The sequence below is a fragment of the Sphaeramia orbicularis genome, chromosome 6, assembly GCF_902148855.1.
Source record: "Sphaeramia orbicularis chromosome 6, fSphaOr1.1, whole genome shotgun sequence".
NCBI lineage: Eukaryota > Metazoa > Chordata > Actinopteri > Kurtiformes > Apogonidae > Sphaeramia > Sphaeramia orbicularis.
This window is the reverse complement of record NC_043962.1, coordinates 8,980,020-9,001,891: the sequence shown is the minus strand read 5'-3', so window position 1 is coordinate 9,001,891 and position 21,872 is coordinate 8,980,020. Positions and strand designations below refer to the sequence as shown.

Genomic DNA, 21,872 nt, shown 5'->3' with positions numbered 1-21,872 from the left:
GCCCACCCTCCCTCACCGGCAGAGGACTGGAGTGTGCGTTATTCAGTAGCTTGTAAGTCTTGTATGTGTGAGTGAGGAATGTTACCTGGTCGTACTCCAGCGCTCCGGGGTAGAGGGGCCAGCCCAAGAAAAGCTCAGCTATCACACAGCCCAGTGACCACATGTCGATGGCCTCGCAAAATGGCAGGCCCAAAATAATCTCTGGAGCCCTACAGAGAAAAACAAGAATAAGAGGGGCAGAAAAGGTTATATGTGGGAGTTGGTCACAATGTGTAATCAAAAACCAGTCGCACTGTCATGGCTCAATGGACCAGAAGAACAAGTAGGGTTTGAACCGATGAAGAATAGCCCAAAAGAAGAACTTAACGGCAAAGGTGTCATAGCTTTATGTGTATGTTCATGACAACAGTAAAATATCAGTATTTGGAATGACATGTGACAGGCCTACTACCCTAACTGCTTCACAATTACAGTATTACATCAACAATACTGGAGGAGGCTGTCCCTAAACAATAAGGTGTTTAGTGCCTAGCATCTACTATTCCAAAAAATTAGGAAAAAAGACGTGCCAAATTTTTCAACCCTGATATATTAATATGCAAGTATGTTTTGAGAAATAGCACAGAATGAAGGACAGCTTTTACACTAGTACTGAAGCGCAGTATGGATTTAAGGTCTTCATATTTGCATTTTATGTAACTTTACACACACTTACCTCAGAGGTAATTAAAATAATGTAATAAGTTATTTTATATTATTATATTCCTTTTCATTCCACTTCACTGTCTAACAGCTTTAGTCACTTCTTACATTGGCATTCATCAATCCCTTCCCGTCCTGTGAAAACCATCTCCACGAATTTAATGTGAAGGTTTGTGATGTTGATGATGAAATGTGCCTCATGGGTCAACCACATAACTCACTGGCTGAGAATAATATCTACCTAAGTACGGTTTACTGCAGAACTTTCACTTGTAGTGGATCATTTTCACTGTGTGCCACTAGTACTTTCTACTTAAAGCATCTGAAAACTTTCAAACAAAACATGTGACTTGATCAGCACAATATTATAATTCATGCTGAAAGCAAACATACTTTCATTTTTATCTGATGCTTCCCACAGGATGAAAGTGAAAAAAAATAAAGCAAGGCATAAGATGACCTTTGCGAAAGGGACAAGACTGTGCAAGAAACTAGTCTGTTTAACAACAGGTTACATTTCAAATTGAACATTACACCCTTATGACGTGAGCAGTGTTAATGCAACAAATTTCTAAATCTCTACCAACAAATGGACTTTGCCACTTACGCAATTCAAATGGGACTAGTAATCTTGAAGCTGTAGTGTGAGCCAGCGTAGAAAAACAACAGGCTATTAGGCCTGGACACAGCAGCTGAGCAACAGTGCTGCAAATAGCAACCACTGCTGTGACGACCACAGGGGAAAAGACTGTTGCCAAGCAACAACCGGACGCAAGACCATAATGTAACAGTATTACAAGGCGATAAATGAGGCCATTGCTCATTATTCTATGTGTGAATGCGAGACTTTGTGACTGTTCATGTGTACATGTTCGTATGTACAAACAGACAGTTGCAGATGTGAAGCCCATCGCTTCTACAGCGCTGCCACTGCTGTCTGCCGTCGTTGTCCTGATGGAGGAAATTACACTTTGCAATTTCCTATTGCTCCTTCGAGGAGAAGTGAAGTTATGCAATACCAGAAAGGGCCATGGGAGAGACTTCCTCAAACATTTTTGTTTCGAGACAAAACAATTTGACAAAGCTGGCGCTAAGACCTGTGATTTTCGAAACTTTCAGTGCGTCGAGAACAGGGCAAACAGAGTTGGATTTGTCCAGAGACAAATAAGGACAACTGCTTTAGACCACAAATGACCTGGGCAAAAAGTGAAATTTCTGCAGCAAAGCTAAACTGTTAAAACACATTTACAGTTAAAATCCAGCTTTATTTAAAAAGCAAAGGAAGCAGAGCATAAACTGAAGTGACAAACAAAGCTTTCGAAAACAAAATCTGTATCACTACCAAGACTTTGGACAATGACTGTACCTCTGTAAAACACAGACATAAACCCAGTATCTCAGTAGTGGGTGTGTGATTGACAGCTATTTGTTTGATGCAGTGGAACTGACTTTGTCCTTGCTAACTTTGGCTGCTTCTGCAAATGTAACACCCAGATAATGACTTTGAAGATGTTCAACTGGAATAGAAGAGACATCTTTTTCTGATTCCAAGACACCAAGTAGACAAAGGAACAGGCATGGATCTATAGTGCACTGCTCATCAATGATTTAGTATGCAAACGTAGATGTAAACAGAGAAAAACACAGAAATTAACTGAACAGATCGGCCCCAACGTCACTGCTACCTGATCCAGCAGTTTGGGTCAGTATTGGACTGTGGGTCGATCCCTTCCCCACAGACACACACCATGAATGTGCTTAGTAACTAAACTCTAGTCGACTAATAGATGTTTCCAGTGTGGACATAGATTTTGACAACAGCTACTCATGGCTGTTTTGCTCTATGAGTGATGAATTAACAATAATTTGCTTGGTGTTTTTCATCACAAAGTTCAAAAGTAAATCTAATGTTATATATTCATAATCATCTCTAAAGAATATATATATTAAAAGATGAAGAGGCATACTGACAATATGAGGTCATTTTCAGATCATGCATGATGCATGTTTATCATGGCCAGTAAATATTTTTGGCCCATGAACCCTCTGAGTTAATCCATCACAGGCAATTAAGCCAAATATTACTTTTGGACCCTGTGTCAAACTACACAACTGTACAGACTCAGTTTTCTTTTCTTCCTAAACTTATAGCTTCTATTAACTCACAACACAGAGCAAAATTCCTCCGAAGCTTAAACTGACATCCAGCTCAAATAAACAAAACTCTAAAAACCATCTGCTGACTTTTAAGAAGGGGAAACACAAATAGAGAAGTCAATGCCAGTTGTACTTTGGGTACTCATTTAAAGATCAAGTTAGTAGTGCAAACAGGAAAAGGAACAAAATGTTCGATAGGAAGCTTGACCGAGTTTATTAAGGTCAATTACTTAAAAAGACTTGATAAGTTCTGGTCTAAAACTCAATCAACGCAATTAAATTAAACACAAGACTGGAAACTCTGAATTCAGACATGAAAAACCTGTAGGTTAGCAGCCTATAGCTAAAATAAACCAACTTGCAGAGACATACACTGTTGGGGTTAAGGGGATTAAAGGGGACAGAGAAAAATAAACGTAGAGGACTGTGTGTTGTTGCTCCCCACTATACTGCCAGTAATAAAAGCTTCAGCAATGGCCCCAGCTTTCCAGATCTGTAACAGCTCATCACATAACACACGTATAACACACCCGCGCACACACACCCACAGGTGTTTGGCAGCCAGACCAGGTTCCAGAACTAACTAGTCACACAAGAGAGCAGTATTTACGACAAGAACAAACACAGTGGCAACACACTGCTGCTGTGTGAAGAGAATACATACGTACGTTCATACAGAATGGAACAGCTTTTATTTTATTCTCTGTGATGTTAAACAACGGATTGGATACGGGATATGTCAACCCAGTACTTCAACACCAGCAGATAAAACTGATCCGTGATGATCACATATCAAACACATCCCACTACTTTAGTAAAGCTTAAAGTGTGAAACGGCGAATCATGTTACATGATTGACCACACACGCAGCAACCAGAGAAAAGCAGATTGATAACAGCGATACTCAAACACACAGCAGAAAAACACCAAAGTTTGGATACTACCCATCAGTAAAGCCTTCAATCACACAGTTTCTGTTAAATGGGATCATATTTTGCTAAACCCACTTTTATTAATCTTCGATACATTTATTTGTGTATTTGGACCCCAATAGTTCAAGAAGGTTGAATTTGAACCCTCCAGGTGCTGCAAAGCTACCTTTATATTAATTCCGGCAAAAACCAAGTGGATTTCTACAACCTGTTTTAATTCCTGCTTAATTTGTCACGTCTATAACTAGTTACATCAAGACATTTGCACATATAAGGTCGAGACTTCTGACGAACATTTCTCTGAATATGCCATAATTGTTTGTCAGCAGCAGCGTCTGTAGTCCATACTGAAAATATGTCCAAACTTTGAGCCGATTACCTAAAATGTTCAGTTGTTGGTTGAATGGGACAGAGCAGCACAGCCAACAACCTGGAGGGGGCGGGGCCTGAAGTGGCTCATTTGCATTTAAAGGGCCAGCGCACAAAATGACCTTTCTGGTGTCATTACTCAGAAATAGGGTTGAAGATGGACCTGTGGAGTTGAATTAATGAAGAATTCGGACCCAAGCAGAGCATTTACAGTTTACGTAGACCACAGGGAAATGTTTTAAAATGCATAATTCCATTTAAAAAGAGCAAAATATCACTCCTTTAAGATTGGAAGTCATCTCTAATGTTATTGTGCAGCACTACAAGTTTTGTAGGACTACTATTATACTTCTGCTCTGTTACGATCCCAGAAAACAGGGGTGGAGAACTTGGACACGTGGCAGGAACTTTATACTGTGGTCATCTATACTGAAGGACATGAAAAGACCATTACATTTATGTTTCTTTTCCATCAAAACATGTAACACAGTTTTCTGCTGGTTAAAGTGGATGCTCTAAACACAGCTGATCCAAACTGAACCTTATATTAGTTAATGAAAATAAATGAATATACTTCTGTGTACGACCCATGCAGTGTTCTCTGTAAAATACTAAATTTACACTGGTGCTTAGCCCATTTAGAGTGAATAATAGTGAAAAGTAGAGCAAAGAAAGTTTGGCAATGTTATTAATTTAATCATGCAATCTGTGCAATGGAAAGCAGATCCTGTGCCAAAATGAGATCTAGTTCACTGTTAGACAGGTGTAACTTATGCAGGAACAACGCCAGATTATTAAGTGGAACAACATGAAGCGATAGAGCGGTACATATTGTTCAGATATTATCACAAAGTCCTTGTCAATTAAAATATTTGTAGTGGAACGCCTTATTTATATGGTATTCTTTGGTAGTTTGTTTTAAAATGTGCAAATGTGCTTCACTGTGTGGGTTTTCTGGCACCACAAACAAATTTAACGAAACACTAAAAAATATTTAAAACTTTTACAGAATACAAAACAGAATTCTGTAACAGTGACTAAGGATCAACTGTGTATCATATTTAAAAAAAGATGACCTTATATTACACTTTCTAGTGCTACAAAATGTAAAGAAACCATATTGGCCAGACATGAGATTGTGTTTTTCTGAAAATCAAAAATAAGGGTCAAAACTGGAATTAGGTATTGCTGCATGTCTTTTTTCCACTGTTTCATTTCCCTTCGTAAGCTTTTGGGCAATCCAATAAAAAGTCCCACAGTTGCATCAAAATGATTTCTCTTCTATTCTGTTGAAATGGATGGGTCAGACTGACTATGAGCAACTGTGTAAAACTAAGGTCAACACATTCCTGCTTATTTAAAAGGCAGCCAAAGGCCACTTGATAAGAGGCTACACAGGAACTGACCTTGTACCTTCCAAACAAACACCTGAACACCCCAAACAAATAGGTGAACATTATAATCCTATTACGGAGTGATGTGATTTGATGCGAGTGTAAAACGACACCTGTACCACGAAGAAATCACACCGATGGATAGATGAAGGAGGCTGAACACAAGCTGCCCACATCTGTAAGCATTACTGAGATGAGAGCTGCCTTTCCTTCCACCTGATCTGCTTAGCTGAATTATTCACATAGCCCAGTGCTCCATTTTCATTGTGGGAGGTGGTTTTACGTCACCAGCCCCCGCAGGACAGAACCATCACCTCACCAGGCCCTGCTGTGTCATGCTGCCATGGCAACAACACATTAGAGCATGACAAGCATTGAACGGCTTCTGCTAGAGCCTTCCAGCTAAAAAAAAATTCAACGAATTCAAGTTCATTACACCACCTTATAGTGCAAAAAAAAAACAAACAATAGAAGCAGCTGATAGAGAGAAGCTAGCACCTGTTGGACTGTAGCTATGTGGCGTACATCCAAAGCTAATAGAAAAGAGGCAAAAGCGAAGGCTAGAAAATATACACAGTTAGAAATTGGCATAAGTTTAATTTTTACTTATACAAGAAGAAATCTCATGAGAATATGGCTTGAAACACTGGTTTATGAAAATACATGAGGAAAAGTAACGTGAATTTGCTCAAGGACATTGGACCATACAAACAGGAGGATGTGGGGATTGAACCAACCACCCTACAATTAGCTGTTTTTTCACCTCGGCCACAGACCGCACAGTGAGTCAGAGACTGAGTGTTCTGGCTACATCCATACCACCACAGACACAAGCCAAACTCTAAATAAATGTACTTCTCATCAGACATAATATTATCCACGGTAAAAAAAAAAAAAAAAAAATTAAAAGTACTGGTTATTTGTGGTGTATGATGTACACGAGGCCACAAATTAGGATTTAAGGCGATCATATGCTACAGAATAGTAATAAAGTCCAACCTCACGCAAGTGGAACTAGAAAACACCTGAGCCCAGAGCTGCAAGCTGATGCCTACATCCTCCTGCTCAAAAGTGACAGCATTACCCAGTATTTACAAGAACAGGAGTTTATTTCAAGTTTTTTTTTTTTTCCTGAGCGGGTACAAATACAAAACTTTTCAACAAAGCGATACTGCAGGCGCTGTTGCAACCTATGCCTTTGGAAAATCTAAGGAAAACCCCTTTTGCTGTTAAACAAAAAACACATGCATGCATAGCGACAAGGCCAGCATTTCTTTAACAGATTCACTATGGCAACCACATGGTAGAGTCATTATAAAACATAAACAGAGATGAAGAGACACTGTGTACTGTCACGTTACTGATAACCCTAAACAAACATGACAACACAGATCATACATGTTCCTCTGGTGTCAAATTACATAATCAGACAGATAAGCACGGTGCAAACAACTGCAGTAACACTGTCCAACAAACCTATGTTACAGATACTTCCCTTTCCAAGCAAACACTAACGCACAGCTCAAAAAGTAAACTGCAAATGAGTAACCAGCTGCCAACATGGCTAAACCAAGTCCCACTCACACAAACAGTGAAAGGGAAGTAGAGGAGGATAAAAGGTGACCAAGATGAAGGTGTGGCTGTCCTTTTAGCGTCTACTTTGAACGAGGGTAATTAAAGTGCTTAAAAACTAAGGCGGACACTAGCAGTGAACAAACAAATTTACTGTGAATTAAAATGCAATTAGCAGATTTCAAAAACATGCAAGTAAAATAAAAACTATAATGGAAAAAGAACCAGAATTACAGCATCCAACGGTTCATAAAATGGTTTTGCACAATGTGGAAAAGTCACTATAATTTTATGCATTCTTTCAATCCTCCCTTTTCAGTTTCTATCAATTAACACTTAAAACCACTAAACTAAAAAGTAGTCAACACTTCAAAGCATGACTACAACTACTTATTCACTCAAAATCCAAACAAATTAAACAAAAAATTAAGAGACATAAAAAATAACTATATAAATGTCTACAGTAACTCCCCTTTTATCCTAACAAACTCTCTGGTGCAAAGGGTAGCCTATTACATGATCTGCAAAAGGCAGCCTAAAACTGCCTGATGTTACACCACTCGACTAAACTCGAGATTCCTGGTCAGTGTGGCTTTATAGCTCCGGAAAGTAACATTTAGATCCTTGACATGTAGATTTCCTCAACTCAGAGAAGCTCTTTGTCACATCTGAACTGAGTTTTAGTGAAGCATGTTGGAGGACATTGTGTAACGTACACGAAGTATCCTGCCTTGGCAGCTGTTGCACGGACAGGGGTACACATACGAGCACACCCAGACACACACAGGAATGTCTGCATGTTTTTTCCTGGATCTAAATGCGGGTTTTCACATACCACATTCTTCCCCTAGCCTTCTGTGTCCTGACTGACCTCCCTAAAATTCAGTGCCAGCCCATTTTCTCTGCACTATGATCTCAGCTCTGCAGACGCTGCTCAAAGACAAACACACTCGGGAACACACAAGCACATACACACCTAACCAGGTCAACTGCAGAGCAAAGCCTTTATGTTATGCAACAACTATAGCTGAACACTCCTCGTCTCCAAGAGAGGGGCCGCCTAGCAAGACGCTTGCTTTCGTCAAAACTCGCACACCCAGACCTGCAGTGGAATTCTCATGCCCTGGGGCTCTCCTCTGCAAAAATTAGTCTAAAACAAGTTAAGAGTTTGAGAAATAGCAGTTAAAATAACTGACAAGGCCTTGTGAGCTGCCGAAGGTGGAATGGAGGGTGTGTGCCCTGCAAAAGCAAGAGACATACCCAGTATTTGAGCAGTGTTCGGCACAGATTGCACAATGTTTAAAGACTTTGCAATAGTTTAACCACCCTGATCAACCTACTTGCTGAAACTTGCTAGTCAAAGAGTCAGTGAAATGAGTCCTGTGATCAAATAATGAAATATCTGTTTTAGAATTTCTGTAAAACTAACTTTTAAAACTAGCGCAGAAGTTATAATTTTATTGACTGAATTGAAAATAAGGTGACAGAAGCATCTCAGATTATTATCATTACTACTGCTACTACTATTATCAGTTAAGATGAACCTTAGTGGAATGACAACAAAGATAAGACATCTATTACAGACCAAAACTTAACTTTTTTCACATGCAAAGTCTCCCTTTTTTCCATTGTTCCCCCTGTATTAACAGCTCAAGAATTAAATGGTTTTTAATAACACAGGGCCTTAAAACAATGATTCTGTTCATCATATCTGAACCCACACATCATGACTTTCCTCATAATACCTGACAAACACTAATAAAAATGAAAGCAAAAGTAATCAAATCTTTCAAAATAAAAGTAAAAGCAAAGCTACTTATGCACTAACAACTAACCTGAAAGCATAGAACAAACTAAAAGTCTAAACAAAAAAATTTAAGAAAATTCCCACACTGTGACATCTTTACTTTGGAAAAGAACCAAAACAACACCTTTAACAAGCAGAGATATTTTAATGCGTCACCAGCCTCCAAATTCCACATCGCAACAAGTCTACAGTGAATCAGCAACAATTTACAATACATTTAACATGAGGGATCCTGTTTTGATGTTCAACAACACTTGTTTTACGTATTGTGCAGATGAACTGTGAGTGCATGTTTACACATTATTAAAGCTAACAAGGTTCTTTGCACCACCACAAGTCTAGTGTCATAAACTCAATCTCCGTCTCACCCTAAGCTAAAAGACATCCCAAATATTCTGTGACGCTGTTCCTCATATAAACATCTCGGTTCCTCAGCGTATTATGCAACAGCAGCATAGTTTAGGGTGTGACGAGCTGAACTCAGATCAGATACATATGCATGGCAAGTAGGCATGCATCCAAAAATGCATGTGCAGCGAGAGTGACGGAGTAGTGTAAAGAGGAGGACATACAGTGAAAGACGGAGAGGAAGAGTGGAAAGCAGCGCACAGCGTGGCGGTCCCACTGAGAGTGGGCAGGTTAATACAGAGGCCTTTGCATGACGTAAGAACAGAAAAGGTCTAAACCCATAAAGCTGAGCTGAGCTTTACTAAGCCTTGTGGGAAACAGAAAAACACACACATAAACAGCCATTACCCATGAGACCAAGTTGTCTCTGTGTTGACATATCACGATGACACATGACATGACATTTTATACCTTCCCCTAGCCAAACTTCCTAAGAATATTATACACTGTAAATCTTATCTCTGAACATTTTGTACTCTTAGACTGCCCTAGATTTTCTGAGGAATGAAGTGTGTTTTTCTCATTGCTTTCATCACAATAGTTTTAATACATTATGCTTCTGGAATTAGACAACATTAGCTTTCATGGTGTAATGTAATTAACTCCCTGTGTTTCCATTTGTGATTTGTCACCGGCTTCAGTAGAAATACGATGAAGTAATCCAAATAACATTTGTATTAATTTAGCTGCAGCTGCCCAACATAGCTTTTCGAAGCTACCTGATCTACTACAGCTCAACTCAATACTGTCCTTAGAATAAACAACTGTAAAAGTATTTATAGTACAATGTTGGCATTTGTGCACAGCAACAACATATATGATATGAAGGCAAGATAAAATTAAGCTGTGATTTTTTTTAAATTTGGCAACATAGTAAAACTGCAGCATCAGTTGTTGCAACACAATAAATAATTTTTGACAGTTTTTAAAGTATAATGTAAATCAATCAATATGGCTCACTCACTCGATGGTGATTCTGTGCAGTGCTTTTAAAGTGCATCCAAACAAAAACATCCATAAACAAATGTTTAACAAAATATAATAATAGGTTGGGTGTTTCTTAATTAAGATGAAATCATCTGACTTGTATACGAACATAAAAGTGCTCACCTGTAGTATCTGGACTGCAGGTATGTGGAGCAGACAGCCTTGGAGACGTGGCTGGCTGAACCAAAGTCGATGACTTTAACTCTGTATGGCTGCCTGGAGGGGTCAACCAGCATGATGTTCTCTGGCTTCAGGTCAGCATGGATCAATCCCAGAGATTTCAGCTTCTTTAAGGCTGTGGCCACCTGTAAAGTAAACATCAACATGTGTGAATCAAACTGTATTTGAAGTTACTCGATGTGCACATGTTTGGGCTGGTTAGCTGAGGAGCCTGTAAATTCTATCTGCAAAAAAAGTCACATTACCTGTTGCAGAATCGGCCTGATAATTTTTAGTGGCAGTGGGCTGAACTTATTCTGCTTAAGGAAGTCATAGAGGTTCTGTTCCAGCATCTCAAACACCAGACAAGTGTGACTGCGGTGCTGAAAGCACTCCAGTGCACGCACAACATTGTGCTCATCTGCATTCTCACTGCTCAGCCGGGCCAAGATCTCCACCTGGAAGTTCAGGAAGAAAACACAACATGGTTGACGAAGTTCATCAAATGCAGAAAACCTATAGACGGAGATTTTTTTAACAAGCATCGCCAAGTGTTACAATTCAAGAGTAAAATGGCAGTGATTTCGGAGGTTAAAAATGAAATGGCGCAAAATGGAACCTTTTTCAAAAAATGGCTTTGTAACACATTTGAAATATGTGTCATCATCCTTTTACGGCCGTTTCTCATAATACCTGGAAAACTAAAACAAGTAATTTCCTCAATACAAGTAAAACTATAACTAAACTACTCAGAAAACACACAGATGACTATTCAGTGAATTTACACAGCTACAATTAGCTTGTACGAAAACACAAAACTGCTCACCTCAATTTGCCCCTGCCGTGCATAGGATGGGTGGTTTTTCAGTATTTTAACGGCCACCACTTCATTCGTTCCCCTCTTCCAACACTTCACCACCTGACCAAATGTGCCACGACCAAGGAACTCCAAGACTTCATAGCTGTTCTTCAGGGAACACAAAACCTCATGCTGAACTAACTGATAGTCGCCGTCTCCCGATCCAGTTCTGGTCACTGTCGCTCCTGCCACCACCTCAGTGCTGCCGTTTGACTTGAACTCAGTCCCGTCCGCCCCAATCCCCACGCCATTGACTCCGTTGACCCTGTTGTGTTGTGCAGGCAGTGTCCCCCCACCCCCTCCTCTAACAGTATCCACATTGTTACTGGTGCTGGTTTGCAACATAGCCACAGGGGGAGGAAGTGAAGGTAGAGCAGACACCTCCTCCACTATCTGCATGGCTCCAACACAGCTGTTCTCCTGTGGTTGCTCTCCAAAGTCACCTGGTTTCTGCTCACATCTCTGAGTGGCCCCTGTGTCTGCAAGGTTAACGTATCCGGCTCTGACCTGCACTCTGATGTTTGTGCCCTCCTCCTCCTCTGCTCTGATACAGGCCCTCCTCAGAAGCCCGCAGTCCAAGCCTCTTTCTTCTGCTCTTTCTCCACCACCACTGTCCCTACGCAGCCTCACCTCTCCTCCTCCACCTCCTCCTCCCTCCCACGTTTCCTCCCTCTCTAATCCAGCAGTCTGCAATGCCCACTCCTCCCTTTCTTCGAGCTGGATTCCCCGTTGCAGTCGTCCTGCGTCTGCACCTGTTGAGGATGGGACGACGTTGTTGGGATAGGCGATACCGTAGTTGACGCCGATCACGTAGGTCTTGGGTGGGGGTCGGTGCTGAAAGGCTCTGCTGGTGTTATTACTGCAATGGGCTTCGCCTGTTTGTCTGCTGGTACCACTGCTGCTGCTTCCTAAGGCACTTGTTTGAGCTGAGTGAAGGTGTGGTGGGTAGAGCAAGACTTGTGAGGCCATACCTACAGAAAAGCAGAAAAGACATCCATCAATAACAGCGGGGTTTACAGCAAAGCTAGGCTGCAATAAAAAGACGTTTTTAGATTTAGAGATTAAGATGCTTGCCAAACTGTGATTCTTTTGCTACTTACTATTACGTACCAAATGCCTTGTTTGGTACTGAAGTTCAGTTGCCAAGGGGCAAATCTCAGTGTCAACACATAGTTTCCCCATTATTTATCAGTCCAAATTGTCCCACCACAGTTTCATAACGAACCACAAGTATTTTCAGCATTCCTTATAACCCATCCATAAAAAAAAAATCATCAGTGCTGTCTTTTGTGTGATTGCTGTGACAAGTATAGGAGTACAATGAAAATTACTGTACGGTTGTTTCACTTTTGTCATTTTATTTTCAGAGAAGACTATAAAGAATCGAACACAGCATGAGGGTGCAAGTACTGGTACTGAAAGTGCGTGAACAGCCTTAGCTTTGAGCGTATAAAAAAAATAGAAGATGCAAAACAGAAACTAAGATTGGCCATCTCAAATGTAATGTAATTTTCTTTTTGTTAAAATGGATGTTAAATGTTTGGCATTAACAAACAGAAGAGGTATTACAAATAATAACAATTTTTTAGGCTTTCGGTTAAGAGGATGTTTGGCTCAAAGTGAAGCGACAACAAACACCTTTTTACCAATGCACCTGATCATTTTAAAGACTTGGCATTATCACTGTACTATGTACACAGGAGTGTACTGGTCAAAAGCAAAATACACCACCCTCATTCCCATCCTAAATAAAGCAATCATGAAGTTGCCAAAGCGAATACACATCTGAGCCATAATGTCACCCTTACAGGAAAGGAGAACTTGCCTCCTGTAACGAGAGATGGGGGAAGCCCGTTGCATTGCTGGCCTGTCCCCGCACGCTACACTAGAGGGTCAGTTTCACACAAAGTAGAACCGCAAAGCAAGCAGTACTCCAAGGGGGAAATGATACACCATAAAACATAATGAGAGCTTTGTGACTCAGTGACATTTTAGAAATAGACAGATCACGCACACTAAAATAATTGCTGACTAATAAACCTCTCTCTCTGGTGTATAGTCAATTCAACAGCATTTTAGTGCTGTTTAAGTTTACTAATATGATGACCACCAGGCAAGACCTTTGGTTTTAGATGAGAAATCTAACTCGAGATTAAAAAGGAGTTGGGCAAAAAACAAGTCTATACAAACACAAGGACAAACGCTTGCACTCCTGTTCTAATACATGGCCTGGTAATGACGCAATTCAACTGATATGACATGGAGATAACTCACTGCGATATAATCATGTTAGTTTCGCTGAAATGTTCTTTAAAACTGCAATGCCTCAAAAAAAATTTGAGGAAACATACTTGAAAGTTGCAGTGCAAGAAAGTTTTTAGCGTCATTAGGCAAAACCTCCCTTTCAGCACATTGTAATTCAAGTGGTATGAGAGGACATGAGACTGAAGCATCCACTCTATGCTTCTGTTCTGAGGCTGTAGAAATTCTATCCAGTGATGCCCTGATTTTGTCGATGTACAGACATTTTCAGACAGGTTGAAAGGTTAAACACATAATTCATTGCTGTAATTGTCACTGATCAGATTCTGTCAAATGTGGCTTGGATGTAAACTCTACTGCTCTACTCTGTGTCCCTGGAAAAGTGGCTTCCCTTTTTCATAACAGCGTGAAACATCATGTCATCTATCCTTATGTTTATTGTTTCGATCTGAATAAAGAGGAGAAAGCTGCAGAAAATGGGGTTGTACTTTCAGATGATGGTGTTTTTCCTGATTTTGTTTTTTAAAGGCTAATGAACACTTCATTAAATCTACAATCAAGGAGACTGCTGAATTATATGTATTAGTACATTTAAGTTCTTTGTACCTTACTTGCTGATTTGTCTCAATATTTTTAACTGCATTCTAACACATGGTTTACAAATAGACCTCACATGGTTTATAAAGAGACCTCAATCTTAACCACCTGTTCATTGAATACAGTTTTCACATAACTCAAACCCAAAACTGTAACTGGAATAACACTAAAAAGACAATACTTAAAATAAGACAATAACAAACTCATAACATTCAGACTTTTTCCAATACAATCAATACATCCACATAAACTTAATCATGAATTTACTTGAACACCTTTTTCAGATGGTCCGACAACATTCCTCCCCCTGCAGCAAGTCCTGACACCATGGTAAGAGGCATAAAGCAGACAGATGCCAGGCCACTCCACTTTAATGTTTCTACAAATGCATGAGCCAAGCCTGTGTTTACACTCCGATTCAGATGTTAGCAGCTTCAAGGCCACATTAAACATCCACATACACACAAAGCGTGTTATCCTAAGCTCAAGGCTTTTCTTGGAGAATAGTGTGCTGAGAGCTAGTGGCCTTCTTGACAGGCGAAGCTGTTACACACAGGCTCAGACAGGCAGGAGGGGTGTGCCGCAACCTCAACATAAAATACAACACACCTCACTTCCCATTATCAGGAAAAATCAGGAATGATCAGTTTTACCAGATACATTGCTCAAGTAGATATGCCATCAAGATTATGACCTAAATTTTCTGTCAACTAAGTAAAAAAACAATCTTGTTGTCGAGAGACATTATGCAATCCTTTCTAGATAGCACCCAAGCAAGCATGAAGTTCACACCTGCTCCTGCAGTCTCTAAATGACAGCTAACTTACAGACAATAGGTTAATAATAAAAGGTTTCAGTTCATGAGGTTTTCTAAACATAAAAACAGTCGTATTCTAGCACTGCACAGTTCCTTAAAACATACTGTAAAAAACACTTTCTGCATTTACAATGCAAAGCTGCAAGCCCTGACTTATACTGATAATGTGATAATGATGCAACTGAGGAAAATATGTCCACAAAGCAAAAAGCTGTCACCATATGGTTTGTGTGTTGCAAATATTTCACTGTGTATGCCTGCCAAGGTGCCATCATGAGGGACAGCGAACCTCCACAGCTGTGATACCTCCTGCTCCGTCCTCCCCTGCCAAACTAGGTAGCCTGACACCCCACAGGGTGACGAGATCCAAGCCTGAAATGGAGAGCCATGACACAGAGGGAGCGTGTGCGCATGTGTGCGTTTGTGGTGTGTTTCCCAGCTGTAAAAGAATGCCAGCTGAACACGCAATTTGTTACTGATCAATCTAAGAGACAGTAACATATGGGAGGGGTGGTGTGTGTGTGTGGTATGTATACGTGTACGTCGTGTGTAGTGCGGTGTGTGTGTTTGGGGGAAGGGCAACAACAGCAAGGACACCTGTTGAAACTTATGTGGTACGTGACAGCCAGCTATATAGAGTGTGTGTTATTCTCTGAGGAAAAGATGATAACTTCCACAAACTTTACCAAACTGACCAAATTATATTTACTGTTCACTCTACTTATACATAATAGTTGATAAAATACTGAATTTCCCTATGTTCCAAAGTAACGCAAACACCTCTCAAACAAAAAAACGGTAAAAGAAAAATGACCCATTAGAGAAAAAGCCACATGTACGTTGTATTTACTAAACTTTTCAGTAAACACTTTGGCTTGAGACACGTTAACTCATTAGCCTTCGCAGCTAACACTTGTGTAGCAAAGAGCACGAACTCAAGTTGGCTAGCTTAACAGTTAGCAAACAAGCTAGCACAGAGCAGAGTTCCATTTGTGGTAAAATAACACACCAGCCAAAGCAAGCGCAACGTGGAAACCACACCAGACAGTATGTTGGCTCAGAAACAGTCACGTACCTTCAGTAAGACCAGTAAATTGTATCACCCGAAGCGTCAAGGAACAGGCTAGCAACGAGGACCCGCACTGTCAAATCCTGCAACGATGCTGCTGCCACTGCTGCTGCTGCCATCTTGTTAAACGACGAGGAGAGACCTAGCGACTTTTCGCACATTTGAAGCTCCAAATAACAGAACGGAACCGAAAACTAAGGCAGCCAGCCGCGACCCATGGTTCCGACAGCCGTTCCAGGTCTGACCTAACGTTACTCTGGTGCCCACTCAGGACAAGGAATCGGTGTTTGTAAACTTTTGCATGGTAATAATACGCCCCGTCCTCCGACAGAGATAGCCGCTGGCTGCTAGCTGTTGCTTTGCTGCTGGTTCAGTAGCTTGTTGCTTCTCCGCATGTGTGGAATGTGAGGGAGGAGGGGAGAGAGAGAGAGAGAGAGAGAGAGAGAGAGGGTGGGGGTGCTGTGTCTATAATTGTCGCATAGTGTCATCTGCGTGCCACAATATCTGAAATATCTTATAATTATATCCCACTTCCAGATGTTTAACCATCTATTAAACTTAAGCACCTTATGTACTACTATTAGCACAAACAGTATACTCTACTGCAAATAAAAGTCCTGCAAAACTTATGAACAAATATACAGAAGAGGATTAGGGCCACTGGGGAAAAAATTAAGGTCCAGTGTATTATTATTATTATTATTATTATTATTATTATTATTATTATTATGAGATTGAAGTCAGAATTCTGAGGGGGAAAAAGTCAGAATTCTGCGGAACAAAGTCAGAATTCAGCCTTTTTTTCCCCTCAGAATTCTGACTTTAATCTCAGAACACTAATAAAAAAATATATTTAAAAAAGTCAGAATTCTGAGAAAAAAGTCAGGATTAAGACTTTTTTCTCAGAATTCTGACTTTAATCTCAGAACAATAATAAAAAATATAGTCAGAATTCTGAGAAAAAAGTCAGGATTAAGACTTTTTTCTCAGAATTCTGACTTTAATCTCAGAACAATAATAAAAAATATAGTCAGAATTCTGAGAAAAAAGTCAGAATTCTGAGATTAAAGTCAGAATTCTGACTTTTCTCAGACTTCTGACCCTTTTCTCAGAATAATAGAAAATGATCTGATACATCAGTGTTTATAAAAATTAGTGCAAACATACAATACGTACGACTCCTCAGCATCAGAAGTTTCAACTTGGACTGAACCTGTTGTAAAAACTGGACCTGTGTTTTTTTGGTTTTTTTTACCCACATCAAGTACAACGATTTTAGCGTTAATATATATATTGGACTTTTTTTTCCCAGTGGCCTTAATCCTCTTCCTTATAAACATATGTATGCATTATCAGCAATTAATTAGTTAGTTAATTAGTTACCAGCAATTATGCAGTGAAACAGCTAAAAACAAAACAAAAATGTACCCACTTCTAAAATGTATAATATTTGGAAGGGTCTGACTGTTTCGTTTTGTTTTTTTTCTTTGAGGGTATGAATGTGGCTTTTATATTGTTTAGTTTATATTGTTTTTATATTACTATGGTTTATGTTGTAATTGTATTTCTCTAATGAAAAGTCCAACCAGGGAGATGTGGTGGAATAGAAGTATAAGGTACAATAAAATGGAAATACTTTATAGCTACAATATTGGAGTATTGCAAACATATGTATTTTCACTGAGCTATGAAGTGTAAGTGCCTCTGTTGCAAAATAACTGCTTTTATTTGGTAATCTGTGCGCTTCCCATTATCTAAAGGAGAGCGCTTTGTCTGTGCACTAATTTCACAGTCCAGGGGTCGAAGTTTGCTCCGGGTTTACTGGCTTTGATAATTTGACTAGAGAAATCTCAATACTTCATTATAAAATGTCTTTCAGAGGTTTAAAACACAGCATCATTACTCTTTTATCTGTATTGTGTAAATGCTATGTTAAGTTTTATATTTTAGCCTGCTGCTATTGTGGTTTTATGCCCATTGTCGTTAAAAACATCAAAAAGTGTTATTCCAGCCTTGTATAACATGTTGTGTTGTAACTATACTTGCTTTTTTCTCCTTTTACTGTCTAGTTTTTATTTTCTGAAAGCATGGCTTTGGTAACACTGTGTCAACCACTGAAAATGAAAACCAAGAAAGAAAGTAGGTCACAGACCACCTTTCTCTCCCCATAAAGAGTAAACAATTCGAGAAAGAAATGCATGTTATGTAAGGACTACCATGTGTCTGCCATAACCAAACCGCTGCTCCCTGGAAAAAAAGAGACAATCCCATTCCTAAATTAAATGTAATTTTCAAAACTGCACCCAAAAACTAAAGTCTAATACCTTATCTTCATGTTAATAAGACACGGGGTCCTGCTGGTTAATTGCATGTGAATAATGTAAAGAAAAGGAGACCAACGTGCCATTGTATGTGTGCACACAACAGTTTTCAAAAGTATTGTTAAGAGTAGGACACACACAGACACACACTGGACTGAACTGGGACAATTTCACCTTTTAATTGGGATTCACAAAAGGTCATTAAAATTCCTCTCTCATGTACAAACAAGTGACCCACAACCTCATTAGCAAACCTTTAAGGAGGAGCTGAGTGTTGTCAGGTGGTCATGGAGTTCAACACAAAGCTGCTCCAGCAATGACAATGTTAGAAAAAAAGCCGTTTTACATAATACCTACATTAAACGACATGTCATTTGAAGCGTACAGTTTGTATTATCTGTTCTGTCTTTCACATTACATTGCGCTGCTGCCGTTATTTTAATGGTCTTGTGTGATGAAGCAGACATGTTTATACGCAGCCCTTGAAGTCCAGAAAGGTGACATTTTTCATCTTGCACAAACAAGTTAGAACCTTGTGCCAGCAGGATAATTATTATATGTGAACTTTTTATTGTCTTGTGTGCAAATTATTATCTTCTGCACACAAAGTGATCACATTAAGCAAATTGTAATGTATGAATAGAAAGTTATTTGTGTGTGCAGAAAAATATCATGCAAACAATTTGTCTTGTACCAAATAATCATTCTTCATGCCCAGTTTAACCCATAAAGACCCTGTGCTATTTTTGTGGCAGTTCCCAAATACATTTTGCTCTATATTTAACCTTTCTTGAGTGATTTTTTCACCATTTATTGTAATATTATCCTCCTTGTTTTGATTTTTTTCTGTGTAAATCATGTATTTTCCTATATTTAATTCACTGATCATGTAAATGTTCATTAAAGCTCAGAGTAAATTCAAAGGTTATTATATAAGAAACAGGGAAAACAGAAGAAAAAGTGATTTTTTCAGTAAAATCTATCATTAACTGAACATATACCTTGTGTCTCCATCTAACTGTCATTGATCCAACTCCATGGGTTTTACTGGTGAATCAATGATGTAGAAGATGACGGTGTTTCCACGATAACTACGGAACCTCTAAACGTCCAAATGGGTCATATCTGATGACCATGAAAAGATGACAAACTGTATTTTACATCATTATTTACATGTATTGATAGGATTAGTGGATCAACAAGTATTAAACATTTTAGATCAGTAGACACTTTAGGTCGCCAGTGGCTGCTTGGGTCTTTATGGGTTAATTATGCAATCAAATTATGTGCAATTATTTTTTTATGTATAAGATATTTATGCAAACGGTTTCATGCAAACAAATTGTGTTTTACATGCAAGACAGTTATTTTGAGCAAAATACTAAGTTATGAAAAATTACATGTACATGGTTTCCCATAAAGTTGGAATAAAACATATTTATACACATATTACCTCTTCTTATGAAATGATTGTGACAATGTTATTTATTCTTGATTAAGTGTAACTGGGTAAATTGTATGTAATCATTGTACCTGGCCAAAGGTAATTACTGATGTGTATAAATAGGAATAAAAAGAGAAATGTGTCTAGAGGCAAATTATTTCAGCTTGATGGAAAACACTGTATTATGTGCAATCAATTTTCTTATGTACAGTATATTTATGCAAACAGCTTCTTCTTGCACACAATAATTATTTTAAGCAAATTATTATCATATGCAAAAAATATATATGTGAACACATTATCTGTTGCACAAGGTAATTATCTTCTCTTCATGAAGTGTGTCATGCAAACAACTTCTCATTTTTGCACCCAAGATAATTATGTTATGCAAAAAAAATCTTATGCAAACAATAATGATCTCATGTAATAAATAATCAGTTATTTTCTGAAAACTTACAGTGTGTCCCTTCAATATGTGTCCCATTGTGCAGACAGACAATGGGATGTTAACCTACATTTGTGAATTCTTTACATTCTTCACAACAAATACCATTGGAGACCTGTTTCTTGTCAACACAAACGTTCCATCAGATTTGGCAGCTGAGTTATTAATTATCGCTTAAGGCAGTTGTTTGGTCGTGATGAAAAAAACAGGGTAATAATTAGCAAACATGCATGACATTCCAGATTTAGTGACTTTTTATTATGAACAAATTATCTTGTGTATGAGATGATGCAATAGATAATTACTTGGGACTAAAGGGGTTCCATGTTACAAATATGTGTAATAGATATACGCACAAAAAAAACACAATCTCTGTTTTATCATGTTGAAATACTATGTGGCTGCTAATAAATGTCTGCTGTGCTGTTTTGAAATAGACAGTAGTTTTGGCTCCACCTGCCTTCTCATATGCTTATTACATGCAAGTGTGCAATCTGAAAGGTATCAATGGAGAAATAGTACAGACTGTACTTACGTATAATCTTTCCTGTTACATAAAACCTCAGAGTAAGACTCAAAAAGGACAAAGTTACGACATATTGAAGAACATAAAACGTCACTGGGGTGTGGGACAACAGTGCTTTATTGGCATGTTGGAAGAACATTCAATGGCAGACACTATGGGCGTGATACTGTCAGTCAACTAACACATTTCTTTAATTTCAGGAATTGTATAAATGTAACAGCCATTGTGATTATTCTGATGAATCTAACTGCTGTGTAATATCAATAAGAAATGTCAGACCACAAAGCAAAAGTGTTTGTCAAAAGCAAATAGTCTAAAGGTTTTATAAACCATGCAAAATGTTATAAATAAGTGAATTTAATAAAAAAAAAAAAAAAAAAAAGAACAATTAAGTAACAATTAAAATAGAAACAGTTCAAGTTGGTCCACAGCACCAGTCTGGTTTCCCTTTAGGACTCATCCCATTATTGTATTTATGGTCTAATACTTTTAAGAACCTTCGATTGTGCACATACAGTGGAGAAAAGTCTACACATCTTTTACATTCCTGCTTTTACTGTACAAATCAGAGATGTAATTTTTTTTAAATGTCTGAAATGTATATTCCAGTGATTCTATAACAATTTGCTCGTAGAATCTACTCTCTGATGTGTCCTCAGAGAAATCAACAAAAACACTGTAAAAAAAAAAAAACAACAACAAAAACTAATTCCAAACATTTCGGAAAGATTGAAATATACGATTAGGTTACAGTCAATTAATAATTCTTGTAGTTTTTGTAAACATAATGATAAAGAGTGTGAGTGGAGGTTTGATTGTAGATTTAAAATGCAACTGAACCTACAAACTTATCATTAATTCCACTCACGTGTCACATATAAATTAACTAGTGAACATTAGCTACTCGCTGCTAGCTCATTAGCTGTGTGTCCATATTTGATAACAGTGATTAATAACCTAAGATGCTAACCATAGATACAGTTCAGGTAAAGGGGGAAGGACCTCAACTCCAAAACGAAGCCAATTCCAAAGCATCTTAAAGTTG

The 21,872-nt window shown here is 38.6% G+C and overlaps 1 protein-coding gene across 2 annotated transcripts in view; it reads right to left on the bottom strand.

The window, feature by feature from the left end:
- The window catches only part of LOC115420697 (homeodomain-interacting protein kinase 3-like), a 38,801-nt gene extending 22,342 nt beyond the window's left edge, over positions 1 to 16,459 (bottom strand). For both annotated transcript variants that reach the window (XM_030136146.1, XM_030136147.1), the window contains exons 1-5: positions 16,098 to 16,459; positions 11,314 to 12,317; positions 10,754 to 10,945; positions 10,452 to 10,633; positions 86 to 209 (exon numbers count right to left, since the gene is read on the bottom strand). In XM_030136146.1, coding sequence (XP_029992006.1) covers positions 86 to 209; positions 10,452 to 10,633; positions 10,754 to 10,945; positions 11,314 to 12,315 — 1,500 coding nt within the window. In that variant the 5' untranslated portion in view covers positions 12,316 to 12,317; positions 16,098 to 16,459. The remainder of the gene's footprint in view (positions 1 to 85; positions 210 to 10,451; positions 10,634 to 10,753; positions 10,946 to 11,313; positions 12,318 to 16,097) is intronic.
- Positions 16,460 to 21,872: the final 5,413 nt, after the last annotated feature.